A 16,218-nucleotide genomic window follows, 5' to 3' on the forward strand; every position below is an offset into this window, starting at 1 on the left:
TTATGGCTGCTGTGTTGAGAATAGACTGTAGAATGACATTGGTAGAGTAGAGAGACCGGTCATGAGGAGATTACAAGTCCAGGCAAGAAGTGATGGCAACTTAACCAAAGTTATAGCAGTGAAGATGGGTCTTTTTTGAATGATTTCAATTCGATAAGATACATTTATGAAAGGTTGCAACTAGATCAGCCTGTGAGATTTGCCGCAGATGTGGGATGGATGTGTGTGGTGGGGAGTGGGACAGGAAGGAGGGAGGGAAGGAATGGGGGAGGGACAGAATCAAGGATGTTCCCTAAGGCTTTGGCCTGAGCAACTAGAGGAAAGTTCCCATTTACTGAGATGGGAGGAATGCAGGAGTTGCAAGTTTGTCAGGGAGAATTAAAAGTTCATTTTTAGGTGTTTTAAGTTTGGGACACTGAATAAATAACCAAGTAGAGTTGTCATGTGGAAAGCATTTAATTTAGAAGTTCAAACCTCAAGGGAAAGGTTTGATCTGGAGATAACAAATTGGAAATTATCAATATATGGATGGTATTAAAGATCAGATAGGGGAATAAAGTCATCTAGAGCATAACTGTAGAGAGAAAAGACTTTCGGGGACTGATACCAATATTTCGAAGTTGGGAGATAAGGAACCAGCATAGGAGGCCAGGAAAGAGTGATAGAAGAAGAAAGACCACCTAGTATCCTGGAAACCAAGTGAAGAGACTAAAGGTGGCCGTAATCAGTTGACTCACATGTGTCTGAGAAATTAATCAGTTGAGGAATAAAGTGACCACTGGCTTTGGAGTGACCTTAGAGTGACCCACATGAAGGTGACCTTAATGAGTTGTTTTGATTAATCTGATAGGGATGACAGCCTGATTAAAATAAGCTGGGCCAGGCACAGTGGCTCATCATGCCTGTAATCTCAGCACTTTGGGAGGCCTAGGCAGGTGGATCATGAGGTCAGGAGATTGAGACCATCCTGGCTAACACGGTGAAACCCCGTCTCTACTAAAAATACAAAAAATTAGCCAGGCGTGGTGGCGGGTGCCTGTAGTCCCAGCTATTCGGGAGGCTGAGGCGGGAGAATGGCGTGAACCCGGGAGGCGGAGCTTGCAGTGAGCTGAGATCACGCCACTGCACTCCAGCCTGGGTGACACAGCGAGACTCCATCTCAAAAAAAAAAAAACAAAAAACCTCAAGAAAGAGGAAAAGAAAAATGAAAACAGCAAGTTTTTGTAGTGAAAAAGAAGCAGAATAGGGATGTAGGTGGAGGGAAATGTGGGGGCAGAGAGGGAGCTGTTGTTGTTGAGATTAAGACAGTGTTGGCTGGGCACAGTGGCTCACACTTGTAATCGCAGCACTTTGAGAGGCCTAGGTGGGCAGAACACATGAGATCAGGAGTTCAAGACCAGCCTGGTGAAATCCTGTCTCTACTAAAAATACAAAAATTAGCTGGGCATGGTGGTGTGTGCCTTAAGTCCCAGCTACTTGGGAGGCTGAGGCAGGAGAATCACTTGAACCTGGAGGCAGAGGTTGCAGTGAGCTGAGATTGTGCCACGGCACTCCAGCCTGGGCAACAGAGACAGAATGAGACTTTGTCTCTGCTCCCAGAAAAAGAGTTAACAGTGTGTATGTATGTGATACCAGTGCAAATGATCCAGATGGGAGGGGAAAATTGGTAATGCAAGAAAGGATAAAAGGGCTAGAACCAGCCAGGCGCGGTGGCTCACACCTGTAATCCCAGCACTTTGGGAGGTCGAGGTGGGCAGATCACAAGGTCAGGAGTTCAAGACCAGCCTGGCCAATATGATGAAACCCTGTCTCTACCAAAAATACAAAAATTAGCCAGGCCTGGTGGCCTGCACCTGTAGTCCCAGCTACTTGGGAGGCTGAGGCAGAAGAATCGCTTGAACCCAGGAGGCGAAGGTTGCAGTGAGCTGAGATCGTGCCACTGCATTCCAGCTTGGGTGACAGAGTGAGATTCCATCTAAAACAAAAATAAAAGGCTAGAATCATGTCTTCAAATAGGTAAGAGGAGATGGATACAGTGCATAAATTCAAAGGTTTGCATGAATAATTCATTCTGGCAAGACACAAGCAAAGATGTAGCAGGTCAGTAGATATAGTGGCAGAAGAGCAATGATTTTCTCTTTTTCAAATAATTCTTTGGGCATAAATTTATAGAATAAGAATGATGTTTAGCTTTTTTTGCTTTGTTTTGAGGGTTATATAAAATAACGTTTATCAGTTTTTTGAATTACAAGGGCTGTACATATGCCAGCTGGCATTTGTGGTATTAGTAGCATATAAACTTCATACCGTGTTAATTTTCCAAGTTTTTCCCTAAAGAATTAGTTTACCCCATAACTTAAGGATAAGATCTTACTCTAACGGTACCAGATGCTGTGGGGTAGAGGTAGAAACAGGAGCCTGTAACAGGGAGTGGGTCTCTGAGTTTAGAAATATTTAGAGACTAAAGATACACAATTCTAAGAAATGTTTAAATTAATACTGGTGGGCATGGATTACCTGTAAATAATACATTTATAGATGATCTGAACTAATGAAAAACCCAAATTTCACCTTGAATTATGACTTTGAAGTATATTATAGGCTTTTTATTTTTTGGCTAGCAATTTATATTTCTAAATATGTTTCAACTAATTTGTGAATCCCTTGTAAACATTCTCTGAGATGAACCAAACCAGGAACAAGAACAAATGACTGACAATAGCAACAGCATGCTAATAAAAGGTTATATTTAGTGAGTACTTACTGTGTGCTGGGCCCTCTGATAGATGCTTTATGTGAATTGTTTTATTTAATAGATGAAAGAGTGAACATGCTGTTCATGGAGATAAAGGTTACAGAATGTAATATATGGTTGATTAAATGTTGCACGGGTAATAGGTATGTTATTAAGTGGATGATGGCGTAGTTTGTAACTTGCAGAAACTTTACTTTTTTCATTCATCCAGTTTTTGATTTATTAAGTGCTAGATTCTGCTAGATGAAAATACCCAGTACCATAGTGTCCCAGCCCTCAGATTGTAGTTTAATGTTATTGATCTGGAGGTTAACTTGGGCTAAGCTAGAGTTTCTTTTAGGAGGGTTGGTAGGGTGCTATCCTATTTTATCAGTGTGTTTTTGAGTGAGGACTTGAAAGGCCATCCAATCAGTTTCCTAGCATCTTTAGCCCAGTGCCCTGCATTCAATAGACAACAAAAGGTTAATTGTTTGGATGAGTGAATGAAAGTGACACAAACTAATACATTAAATGACAGACTTCAAGATAATATTCATTAATTGCAACATTGGACTAAAAATGAAGGACGAAATTTAATAAGAACAAAGTGAATACTGTATTAAGCTTAGCTGCACAAGCTAAGAAGAGATAAAACATAAAGACTCATTGATTTTCATTACATGTACATTCAGTTTCAATCTTTGTCATGTTGTGGCTGCTCAAAAAATTTCTGGAGATGGTAGTTCCGTCTGTCTTATCAATCCATACCTAGAGGACTAAATTTTGTGATGCTATGATACTTTCAAGAGAACTTTGGCAAAGTAGAATGTATCTGATGGAAAGTGACCAGCACAGTCCTAATGCTATACTTTAATCATTTAATATCATACATCCCTAACCCCTCATCCCCCAGTGATGGTTCCAGAGACAGGGAGGCTGATTTCCACTTAGTCCGAAATAGACATTTCAAATATTTTCAATAGTATAACAGTGGAATGGGCTATCTTCTACAGTTAGTGATTGGCTTGTCAAATAGCATACTAAAGAAGGGCCAAATTAAAAAAAAGAGTAATATTGTGGAAGCTTGACTAAGGTGCCACTGATGTCTCTTCAGTGTGTGAATCTGTGAGCTGTGGACATCTCTCATGAGCAGAATCAGGACCTTTCAGATTGGTGTGCATTCTTTATCAGTCTCCTGTGACTTTCTTTCCACGGTAGCAATGAGTATTACCCAGCAGATCTGCAAGTTGCTCCGACTCAGGATCTGCGGAGAAAAGGCAAAGGGATGGTGGCAGAGGAAATCGAAGAGGAACCTGCCGCAGGAGATGATGAAGAGTTGGAGGAAGAGACAGTGCTCCAGGATGAATCCTCACAGAAGAAAAAGACAAGAAGAGCCGCAGCAAAGTAAGTTCACCGTTGCTGAAAGATCACAGATCCACAGTTCTAGGAGGAACAGGAAGAGGTCTCTATGGTTTTATACAAAATCAACTACTCAGATAATTATTTACATAAGCACTACATCTTCCTGGGATTTTCTTTAACAGCCTAAAACTGTCAGTCTTCCAAGTTTTTTGGTTGGTTACTTATTATTAGTTTTTTCTTGGTTAACCACATAATGTTAGTTTGGGGGACTTTTGAGAGTCATCTAATTGTAGCTCCTTTTTATAGATGAGAACTTTGGGACCTGGAGTGTTTGGATATTCTTTTGACCTTTGTCGTTCACTTTCCCAGCATGAGGGTATTGTGTTTGCATCCTAGGGGACCATGTAATGGAACATCCTTTTTCTTATAAATAATCATGTTAGCACATTTTTTTTTCCTTCCACCTACCTTCCCACCATCCTGTTAGCACTTTTCTCTGCCTTTTAACTTGTCTCCTACTGATTACTTTTTTCTCATGCTGTTGTTATACTCTCTTTCTTATTCTCTTAGTTGTTCTTTTACCTAAATTGTTAGAAACCTAGAAGAAGAAGTGATCATGCTTTTAGAAGTTACTTCAGCTTAGTTGATGATTGAATTGACTGTCTCAGGTCTCCTGGATTGGCGCAAATGTTATTTTAACACTTTAGATCTCAATCTGATATGCCCATTTGTTGCGTATTTCCCTCGAGCCATTTATTAGTTCATGCATTCAACAACTGTATTGAGTACCCTTTGCTAAGTGCTGGCGTGCAGGGATGAATTGTACAGAGCCACTGCAATGCAAGAGTAAGTCAATCCTGCCTGGGTGAAATATTTTTATAGGAGAAATATTTATAAAGAAGGTATTGGAGCGCAGTAAGGAATTCCAGGCGTGTTGGCTCATGCTTGTAATCCCAGTACTTTGGGAGGCCAAGGTGGGTAGATCACTTGAGGTTAGGAGTTTGAGAACAGCCTGGCCAACATGGTAAAACCCTTTCTCTACTAAAAATATAAAAATTAGCCAGGCGTGGTTTTGCACGCCTGTAATCCCAGCTACTCGGGAGGCTGAGGCAGGAGAATCACTTGAACCCAGGAGGCAGAGGTTGCTGTGAGCTGAGGTTGTGCCACTGCACTCCAGCCTGGGCCACAGATCGAGACTCCATCTTGAAAAAAAGAAAGACCCAGGGAAGGCCCTCTAATGCTGAAAGATGAAAGTTTGCCAGACAGCTAGAACAAAGAAGGTCTTGTCCACTAACAGAAATAGCATATGAAGCACAGGGGCAGGAAAGATTACTGCCAGCCTTCATGTCACTATACAATACACTCCCCTTATCCGTGGTTTCACTTCCCACGATTTCAGTTACCCATGGTCAACCACAGTCTGAAAATACTCAGATATATTTCTTCTTCCTTCTGGTGAGCAAGAGCCATTGGTTGCCTAAACCTGGACCTCTGTTGCCTGACATCTGTATTTACATTATGTGAAAGTGAGGGAGAATATATTCTACTACTTTTTGTCTGCTACGTAGAACCTAGACGAGGAATAATTCCAAAAATCATCTGAGTTCAATTTTGGAATATTTTACTATTTTGGTTACTTTCTAATTTTTGTTCAATTTAAACCATTCTGAGCATACACTGAATGATTTTTTTGGTGTGGAGAACCTGAATTTTAGGGACAGGACTGCCCGAAATATGAGATTTCTGGAGAATAATTTCCTAAATGTAAATAACTAAGTCTTGTTTGTATAATAGTGAAACTATAGGCAGGGTGTTTGAAGTTCTATTCAGAATAAAATTGTAGATAATGTCAGTTTAAGAAAATGATGTCAATTCTTTAAATCTGTAACACTCTGTTTTGTTTTTGTTTAGGCAATTAATTGCTCATTTGCAAGTTTTCTCTAAATTTTCAAATCCACGGGCCTTATATCTGGAATCCAAATTATATGAGTTATATCTTCAGGTCAGTAAAATAAACTCTTGGCACTATAATTCTTTGTGAACTTTTCCTATCATTTTCTTTGTCAGAGTAGCTTAGATTTTCAATAATTGCTGAATAGGGCCTATGTCTACATTTTAAGTATTAAAGGCTTTTTTTTTAAATTAATAGACATATTTTCTGTTATCTTGAGAAACAATTTTAGCACTTATGTAGCTGATTTTGAAAGCATTTTGGGTGACTAAACATTGACTGGCTGTGTTAACAGTGAGAATAGCAAACCATGAATTATATCGTGGAAATTAGCTCTTAGAAGGGAGTAGGGTTTATACAAAAAAACAAGTGACTACTTTTCCCTTCTAGTTTAGTGAGACTTCATAAAGGACTGGGATTTCAGGATCTGTTATAGTCCATTGCAGTCATAATTATGTGGCCCTGAATTTCAGATAAGCTTGCAGAAAAAAATTAATGTTGGGCCGGGCACTGTGGCTCATGCCTATAATCGCAGCACTTTGGGAGGTCAGGAGATGGAGACCATCCTGGCTGACACGATGAAACCCCGTCTCTACTAAACATACAAAAAATTAGCCAGGCTTGTTGGCGGGCGCCTGTAGTCCCAGCGACTTGGGAGGCTAAGGCAGGAGAATGGCATGAACCTGGGAGGTGGAGCTTGCAGTGAGCCGAGACCACGCCACTGCACTCCAGCCTGGGCAACAGAGCGAGACTTCATCTCAAAAAAAAATTAATTAATTAATTAATTAATGTCAGAAATGAAGTAAGCATTGGATGTCATTCTAAGCCATCTGGGGAAACAGATTCTTTTTTCATTTGGATGTTTTTCTTGGCATCTTATTGACTATCATTACCTTCATAGGATAAGAGATTTTCCTTAGTACATGACCAGCCTGGTTGGCTTAAATCCAGATTCACATAGAGAATTGGCCTCACCAGCCTGGACACAGATGCTCATGTCTGTAATCCCAGCACTTGGGAGGCCAAGGCGGGCAGATCACCTGAGCCCAGGAGTTCGAGATCAGCCTGGGCAACATGGTGAAACCGCATCTGTACCAAAAACACAAAAAATTAGCCAGGTGTGGTCATGGGCGCCTGTGGTTCCAGCTTCTCAAGAGGCTGAGGCAAGAGAATTGCTTGAACCCAGGAGGTGGAGGTTGCAGTGAGTTGAGATCGCATCACTGCACTCCAGCCTGGGCAACAGAGTCTCGGAAAAGAAAAAAAAGAGAGAGAGAGAGGATTGGCCTCACCCAAAAACTGGTAGACCCCAGGGTATGACTGTGGGATGCAGGTGTCAGAGAGTTTTGTTTCCATTTTTTAATTTGCACATATTCTGTTCATCTTTTTTTACTTCCAGGAAAATGTGAAGCTGTTGTTAGCAATCAGGTTTGGGTCTTGTCTAAAACTTTAGAATTTAGCAGATCTCATTTAGCAAATAACCACAAGTAAATTGCTGTCCTATGGTATATGTATGTATGACTTCATTAATTCTATAAAATATTGTTCTTAGTTGTTGTTACACCAAGATCAAATGGTGCAAAAAATAACCTTGGATTGCATAATGACATATAAACATCCTCATATCCTCCCTTACAGGTAAGTTGCTTGAAGCTGAAAGAACTGCTATCTCTTTGGCTGATTTTTATATTTCTGCATAAGAGCTTCTTCTAGAATAATTTCTTAAAGGCCTAGGAAATTTCCCTTTTTTCTGAGGTCATCATATTTCCAAGCAAGAAATGAAAACGAGTAGTATATTTGTTGGGTTGTTCTCCATAGGTACTAAAATAGAGAATGTTAATTTTTAAAATGTGTTGTAAATATTATGTCATTTTCCTCTTCTTATTAATATAATGCCATAAAATCTTGGTGGTTACTTAGAGAATCAAAGTCACTCTAAGAACTGAAGAAAGCTTTTTGTATCATGCTTTTTTGAACAGCTGAGTTATGGACAGAATCTAATCTTCTCTAATCCATTATACCTTTTGAAATGTGAAAATCTGTCATTTTAGGAGGTTTTTTTTAGGATTTTCCTTTATGGATATCAACCATAATATGTACTATATACCTTATTTTAGTTATTACTCTGTGTACATATTTCACTCTTTCATTATTCAAAAGCACTGTTGATAAAATGGTGATGTGTGCTATTCTCTGTTTTTAAAGGGAAAACTTACAAAGGTTGCTCGAAGACAGAAGCTTTAAGGAAGAGATAGTGCATTTTAGCATTTCAGAAGATAATACTGTAGTGAAAACAGCCCACCGAGCAGATCTATTTCCTATTCTGATGAGGTATTTATGCTGTTTAAACACTGATTTTTAAAAAGTTAATAACAAACACAATTGTGAGTGTAGTATTATGGTTCTTTCAACAATTGTACTAGAATATTTCATTTTATATTTTCCTTTGATTGCATTTTCTTTGGAGATGGGGTCTTGCTCTGTCACCCAGGCTGGAGTGTAGTGGCATGATCACAGCTCATTGCAGCCTTGACTTCTCAGGCTCAAGTGATGCTCCCACCTTGGCCTCCCAATGTGCTAGGATTACAAGTGTGAGCCATCACGGCCAGCTGCTTTTTTTTTGAAATGTACTTTTGGGAGAAGTCAAATTGTTATAGAGACTAATTTTTGTTCCTAACATAAAGATCTTTATTTATTTATTTATTTATTTTAGAGGGAGTCTCACTCTGTCACCCAGGCTGGAGTGCAGTGGTGTGATCTCAGCTTACTGCAACCTCCACCCTCTCAGGTTCAAGCTATTCTTGTGCCTCACCCTCCTGAGTAGCTGGGATCACAAGCGTGCTCCACCATGCCTGGCTAATTTTTGTATTTTTAGTAGAGAAAGAGTTTCACCATGTTGGCCAGGCTGGTTTCAAACTCCTGATCTCAGGTGATCCACCCGCCTCTGCCTCCCAAAGTGCTGGGATTACATTCGTGAGCCACCACACATGGCCCCTAATATAAAGAAAGCTCTTACCATAGTATTGTAATAATAATATTAAAATTGAATTTAATATTTTCCTAAATTTTACTGTTGAGATACAGTAGAAATAATTCACTCCATTTTCCAAATATCATGTGATATTTAATGATGTTATTATTCTGTTAATTATAAATGGTAGAGCACAAAGATGATCCATAAATAATACAAAGTTTATATACGCTGGGTATAAAGAAAAATGAAGCTTAAATCTTTCATCTCACCAGCTCTGGAATGATAGGAATTGGAAAGATCATGGGATTGGGATTTAACAGAGGTTTGCTTTTGTTCCAACCCTGTACTGTGTAGTTCTATCAGATAGGGAAAGTTTTTTAGATCCACTGGGCTTCTGTTTCCTTAATAGGAGCTGGTTCAGTTGTGCTCTGGAGACTCTGCTAGTACTTGTCTAATGGCTCTCTTTAGTTCCATTTGTAGCCAGCATCAAGATTCCATTTATAGCGAGCTTTAAGAACTTTACTATAATAGACATAAAAATATTTGAGTCAGTGAATATACAAAATTACAATTATTGGTGGATTACAGAAACAAAAATAGCAGAAATCATCTTATATTTTATAAAATGTTTTATAACCTTTTTTCACTTAATATTTTACAAGAATTCTCTTAGATCATGAAATGTTTCAAAATGTGATTCTTCATCATATAGACAAGCCATCATTTACTTGTGTCGAGCATTTTGCCTGTCTGTAGTTTTTGTTGTTTATTTTGTTTTTTTCAAAATAGAAAATCTTACATTGAATACCTATAAATCTTATTTGATTGATGGATTAGAATAGATTCTTGATAGGAAAATTGATGAAGATTTTTGAACTTTTTGGTGTCTATTACCAAATTGTTGTTCAGAACTACTTCTTTTCAACCACAAGTTTGAACCACTTTATATTCCTACCGGCAGTAGAATGCCTGTTTCACACCATTCCAACACTAGGCTGTTGTTTGTTATTATTTTTTGATTGTTTTAATTCTTGCTAATTTGTTGGTGATAAAGGATATCATGTTGTATGCCTTCACATATTTTAGATTTACTAGTGAAGATGAATTGTTTTAAAAGATGATGGGTCATTTGTGTTTATTTTCTCATGAATTTTTTTTTTTTTTAAATGTCTGACAACTTGTATTTTCTAAAAGCAGGTAAATGATATTCCTCTCTGTTTTCTTCTCATTCTGTTTGTTTTAATTTGATTATTTTATTCATCTGGAATTTATTTTCATGTATGAAATGAAATAACACCAACATGGTGAAACCCCGTCTTTACTAAAAATACCAAAATTAGCTGGGTGTGGTGGCACGTGCCTGTAATCCCAGCTATTTGGGAGGCTGAGGCAGGAGAATCACTTGAACCCAGGAGGCAGAGGTTGCAGTGAGCCGAGATTGCGCCACTGCACTCCAGCCTGGGTGACAGAGCAAGACTCTGTCTCAAAATAAATAAATAAATAAATAAATAATATTTTTTTAAAAAAGTCCAACCTTTCTCTGCTGATTTGAGAGCCATATTTATTTATTTCAGAGACAGGGTCTGTCTTTGTCACCCAGGCTGGAATGCAGTGGTGCAAACACAGCTCACTGCAGCCTGGATCTCCTGGGCTCCAGCGATCCTCCTGCCTCAGCTCCCCAAGTAGCTGGGACTACAGGCACATGCCACAATGCCCAGCTAATTTTGTTTCACTATGTTGCCCTGGCTGGTCTCAAACTTCTGAGCTCAGGCTGTCCACCTGCCTTGGCTTCCCAAAGTGCTGTGATTACACGCATGAGCCATCATGTCCAGCCAGAATGCCACTTTTTTTTTTTTTTTTGAGATGGAGTCTCGCTCTGTCGCCCAGGCTGGAGTACAGTGGCGCGATCTCTGCTCACTGCAAACTCCGCCTCTGGGTTCACGCCATTCTCCTGCCTCAGCCTCTCGAGTAGCTGGGACTACAGGCGCCGGCCACCACGCCTGGCTAATTTTTTGTATTTTTAGTAGAGACAGGGTTTCACCGTGTTAGCCAGGATGGTCTTGATCTCCTGACCTCGTGATCCGCCCGCCTTGGCCTCCCAAAGTGCTGGGATTAGAGGCGTGAGCCACCGCGCCCAGCCCAGAGTGCCACTTTTAATATGCACTAAATATCCATGTATAATTGACTCTTTCAATCAGCTTTTGATAGCTTTACATTGATCTGCCTTGTTCCAATTCTGCACTGGTTTGTTTATAATAATAATCATAAAGGACTTAAATGCATTCTTGTATATATCAGAGGAAGTCATCTCATTAGTCCTTTCTTTCCAAAATATTTTGTTTTTTTCTAGAATCTAGATGAGCATTTGCTTTGGTTTTCCTAATTTCCCCTTTTGATTTGAGGAGAAGTTGCATTAATGTTTGTCTTCATTTATTCAAATCATTCCTTTTTTGTAGTCTTTCAATAAAGTCTTTTCATTTTATAACGATGTTTTGTTGCTGTAGAGAGAATTTTCCCTCTTACATTTTCTAGTTTATTTTTGCTACATAACTAATTATATATAAAAGCTATTGATTTTTGTGTTATTTAGCCATCCACATGACAAAACTTTCATTAGTTTTAGTAGCTTTCATTGCGTTTTCTTGTATTCTCTCTAACCAAAAAATCACAAATGATAATAACAGTCACAGATTATGTTAGTCCCCTGTTTACAAACCTTTTGACATCTCATTTTACTCAGAATGTAATAGAAAGTCCTGACTACTCCCTAGGGCTTGATATGGTAGCTTCAAATGATATCTATAACCATATTTCTTCCTGTTTACCACCTCTCTCAGAACCCACTTTAAATTCTTAGCGCTTGCTCATCCGCCTGCATGGAAGACATGACAGCTGACACCTCTTACTCATTTGGTCTCATCTCAAATGTGTCATTATCAGTGATACCTTCTTCAAGTGCTTTGAGCCTCTGTGACTGGCCAAAGCTTTTTTATACTGCTACTACTAAGACCTTATCTTTTTTCACTGTGTTGACATATGTACTGACAAGGCAAAAACAATGGTGGGTAAGACTCCTAGTACCCTAGCACATGAATCAAGACAGTGGCACCAAATTCTACTAGTCATTCTTCATTGCCACGTATTTGGAGTTATTTAATAAACAAACAAACAAACACAGTTGATGAATCTTGACCCTGAGTACATGTATGATAAAGTGGGAAGAATGCATAAAATACTTTTGCTGTGCATGGGCTGTCTCAGTGAATGGCACCTGTGTGAGTATTTGATGTACAAGCTGAACTAGCTCCTTTTCTTATTTGTAAGACGTATACACTAGGATTCTTTTCACAGGCATTTTCTTGAACATGAACGCAGTGAGCCTGCCACTTCAAGGAAAACAACTGACAGCGTTTATTTCCAATAACTAAATTCTAGCATTCAAGTGGAAATTAGGATTGGAGAAAACTTTTATTTGGTACTGTGAACCTGACATCTTCCCAATGCTTAAAGACTTTTCTGATGAGATGATTAGTGATATTAACAAATGTTAATAAACAAATTTCTTTTTTTGGTTTGCAATGAAATGTGTCAACATTTGACATTTCTGCATAACTTAGTAAACCAATATTTTCCAAGTAACTGATGCATGTAATAGAATGGTGTATGGGTAAAAGATTCATTCAAAGTGCAAGATACATGGATTTTAGTGTAACAGAGTTCATCAAGTTTGTTGATGGGGTTTCAGATTCCACATGGCAGCTAATCTTTCAACTTGTTGAGCTTTGATGTAGTATCAAAATGGGATATCTACAATTATCTGAAAGTTTAAAAAATATTTCTCCCTTCTTCAACTACCTATCTATGTATGAGGCTGAATTTTTTTCAACCCCAATGTATTATAATAGATTGAATGTAGAAGCACATATGAGAATCCAGTTATCTTCTGTTAAGTCAGACGAAAGAATAAATAAAACAATGCCACTAGTCTCACTAGTTTGCAGGAGTAGGGTGGACATTCGGAAAATATAATTATTTTTATTACAATGTTACTGATGTTAACATGTAATAAGTTTATTGTGAATATTTTAAAATGAATTAATAAACCAGTGTACACTTTTAATTCCTCAGTTTTAAATTCTAATACAATAACTATCAAATAGGTAAAATTTACATACACAAAGCTCTTTGGAGACCTCATTAATTTTTAATAGTGTAAAGAGATCCTAATATCAAAAAGTTTGAAAACTGTTTTTGATTTTTTAGTATTAAGTCAGTAAGTTTTTTATCATGTTAAGAAAGTAGCTTTTATTGTTCTTTGGAATTTTATCAGTAGTGGATGTTAAATATTATTAGAGTGCCTACTGAACATGTATTAAAGTGATTATATTAACTTTTTCCAGGAACCATTAATCTGTATTGATCTAGTAGATTTTACTAATGACTCTTTCTTGCATTTCCTGGGGCAACCCTTATTTGGTTTTAGTGCAGCACTGGATACTATTGTTACAAATGTTGTATTTTATGTTTGTAAGCAAGATTGGCATGTAGTTTTATTTTTGTTCATTAACCCTTCTCAATATCACAATTATGCCACATTCATAAATGAGAAAAGACTGTTTCCTACTTTCTCTCTGCTTTGAAACTTCATAGCATAGAAATTATTTTCTTCCTTGAAAGTTTAAAAAGCCCACCTGTAAACTGTATTAGCTTCAAGTTTTCCAATAAGTATTGGTCTCTGTGGGGTTTTTTTCTTAAGTTCCTTTTGTTTATTTTTGTGTTTTTTTTCCTGAAAAGTAGCTTTTTCATTGAATTGTTTCCAGCTTCCTTAATAACTTAACAATTGTCTTCTCTTATTTTATTCCCTTTTAATCTATATATTTTCATTTTCATTTTTTCTTGATAAGACTTACCTTTGATTTGCCTATTTTTTCTCCCATAACAAACCACCTTCTGGCCTTTGTCCTTCCTGCTTCCCTTAGCCTTGTTTTTTGTTTTGTTTTGTTTCATTTTGTTTTAATTTTTGAATTTTTTTATAGAGACATGGTCTTACTAAGTTGCCCAGGCTGGCTTTAAATTCCTGAGCTCAAGTGATCCTCTGGCTCAACCCCTCAGGTAGCTGGGACTGCAGGCACCCATCACTGCATGTAGCTCTCTTAGCCTTATTCTGTTGTTGACTTTTTTCATTGTCTATGTTAAGTATCTGATTTCTGTTTTCATGTTTCTGTGTTTCATAGTATATCCATTTAAATCGATTGAGTTGCTCTTCTAGCCTTTTAGGCAAACAAAACAACTCATATTTTAGAATTAATGTGCAAATAAATAATGTGCTTTTGTCTTTTCAGAATTTTGTATGGGCGAATGAAAAATAAGACTGGGAGTAAAACTCAGGGGAAATCTGCTTCAGGCACCCGCATGGCCATTGTCCTGCGGTTCCTGGCCGGGACCCAACCTGAGGAGATCCAGATATTCTTAGACCTGCTGTTTGAACCTGTGAGGCACTTCAAGAATGGTAACTATTAGCTACCTCTCACCCTGATACCTGTTGTCTGCGGTGGACTTCTCACATCTCAGGCTACATTCCCCACGCTCCTGGGCATCTTTCTAACAGGGTTGTTACTCTCAACCTTGATGGCAATCTTTCTGCTGAAGTGCAGTTCATTTTAAACTTCGATTGAATTGCATGAAACTGACCATTGGCCCTGTGGATTATCGGCACTCTTGTGTTAGAGCCCCTGATGAGAAAATATGTATTTTTATTGCATATTTAGGCCGTTTGAAAAATGGTTAATGCTTACTCCTATAGTACAAAGAATAGGTTTCTTCTAAGAAATTCAAAGCATACTGCAAATTGGTGTTAATTGTTTGGCATTTATTCATTCCCTGAGTCATTCATCTATTCAGTAATGATTTATTGAATACCTCCTGTGCCCTTGACACTCTGTTAAGTTAAAAATAGAAAAGTACAATCTCTGCCCTCAACCTCATAGTTGAGATGAAATGGATGTAATCGTGTATACGTTGAGCTAGAGTGCCCTGTGGTATGTTCTTTGGTATGGAATGTCAGTAATTATTAATAACGGTAATGACTGGCATCATTTTGAGTACTTACTTTATGCCAGACGTTATGACAGACCCATTTACTTATAACTCAGTTGATCCTTCAGACAACCAGCCACATGAGCTGTCATTACTTGATTGTCCCCATTTTACACATGAGGAAACTTAGGCTTAGAAAGGTATTTCACCCATGGTAACTCAGATGAAAAGTGGTAGAGTTGGGATTCGAACTCAGACCTTTCTGATTATGAAATCTCTGTTCCAGTCCCCAAATTGCTTTGCTTGAGGCCAACATAGAAAATTATTTATAGGGTATTCTGTTGCATTTGTTTTTGTATTTTTTCTATGATAATAGTTCCAGCTGTTAACAGGTTTTTCATTCAGTATAATATTGCCCTATAAAGGAGGTTGGCTCTGATAAATGCCAAAAAAAAGTTTCCATTCAATGTATAACTCCCATTGTAGGAGGATAGGTATAGATGCTACTCTTATGGATGGCCCATTTGGGTGTATGAATCCATAAGCTCATGACCTCACATCAGATGGTTTGGAGTAAAGGTCAAGCAATAACAATTTGTATCTTTTTAGTAAGTTTTGAAATTAATATGGCAGCAGCTGTTTATAAGGGACTCTGATTTTATTTATTAACTAGGGGCTATAAGAGAAATAAAACATGATTCTCAGCCTTCAAGGAACTTGTAATACAGAAAGGTACTTTTAGTGAAACTGCCAAACTCAACAGAGCTGAGTGAAACGGAGAGTAAGAAAAGTGTATAGAAAGTTACCAGATGGAGGGCTGGGTGCGGTGACTCATGCCTATAATCCCAGCACTTTGGGAGGCTGAGGTGGGTGGATCACCTGAGGTCAGGAATTCGAGACCAGCTTGGCCAACATGGTGAAACTCCAACTCTACTAAAAATACAAAAACCAGCTGGGTGTGGTGGTGGGTGCCTGTAATCCCAGCTACTCGGGAGGCTGAGGCAGGAGAACTGGCTTGGACCTGGGAGGTGGAGGTTGCAGTGAGCCGAGATCGCACCACTGCACTCCAGCCTGGATGGCAAACTGAGACTCTGTCTCAAAAAAAAAAAAAAAAAAAAAAAATTGCCAGATGGAATAAGAAACTATTCATAACTCAGGTTTTGA

General features: G+C 38.3%; 1 protein-coding gene across 1 annotated transcript in view; it reads left to right on the top strand.

The window, feature by feature from the left end:
• UTP20 (UTP20, small subunit processome component) overlaps positions 1–16,218 on the top strand; it is a 109,074-nt gene that overhangs the window by 32,730 nt on the left and 60,126 nt on the right. Inside the window, exons 22-26 of the mRNA XM_025403576.1 lie at positions 3,953–4,138; positions 6,008–6,098; positions 7,597–7,682; positions 8,250–8,375; positions 14,361–14,527. Coding sequence (XP_025259361.1) covers positions 3,953–4,138; positions 6,008–6,098; positions 7,597–7,682; positions 8,250–8,375; positions 14,361–14,527 — 656 coding nt within the window. The remainder of the gene's footprint in view (positions 1–3,952; positions 4,139–6,007; positions 6,099–7,596; positions 7,683–8,249; positions 8,376–14,360; positions 14,528–16,218) is intronic.

Source organism: Theropithecus gelada, chromosome 11, assembly GCF_003255815.1.
Source record: "Theropithecus gelada isolate Dixy chromosome 11, Tgel_1.0, whole genome shotgun sequence".
Classification (NCBI taxonomy): domain Eukaryota; kingdom Metazoa; phylum Chordata; class Mammalia; order Primates; family Cercopithecidae; genus Theropithecus; species Theropithecus gelada.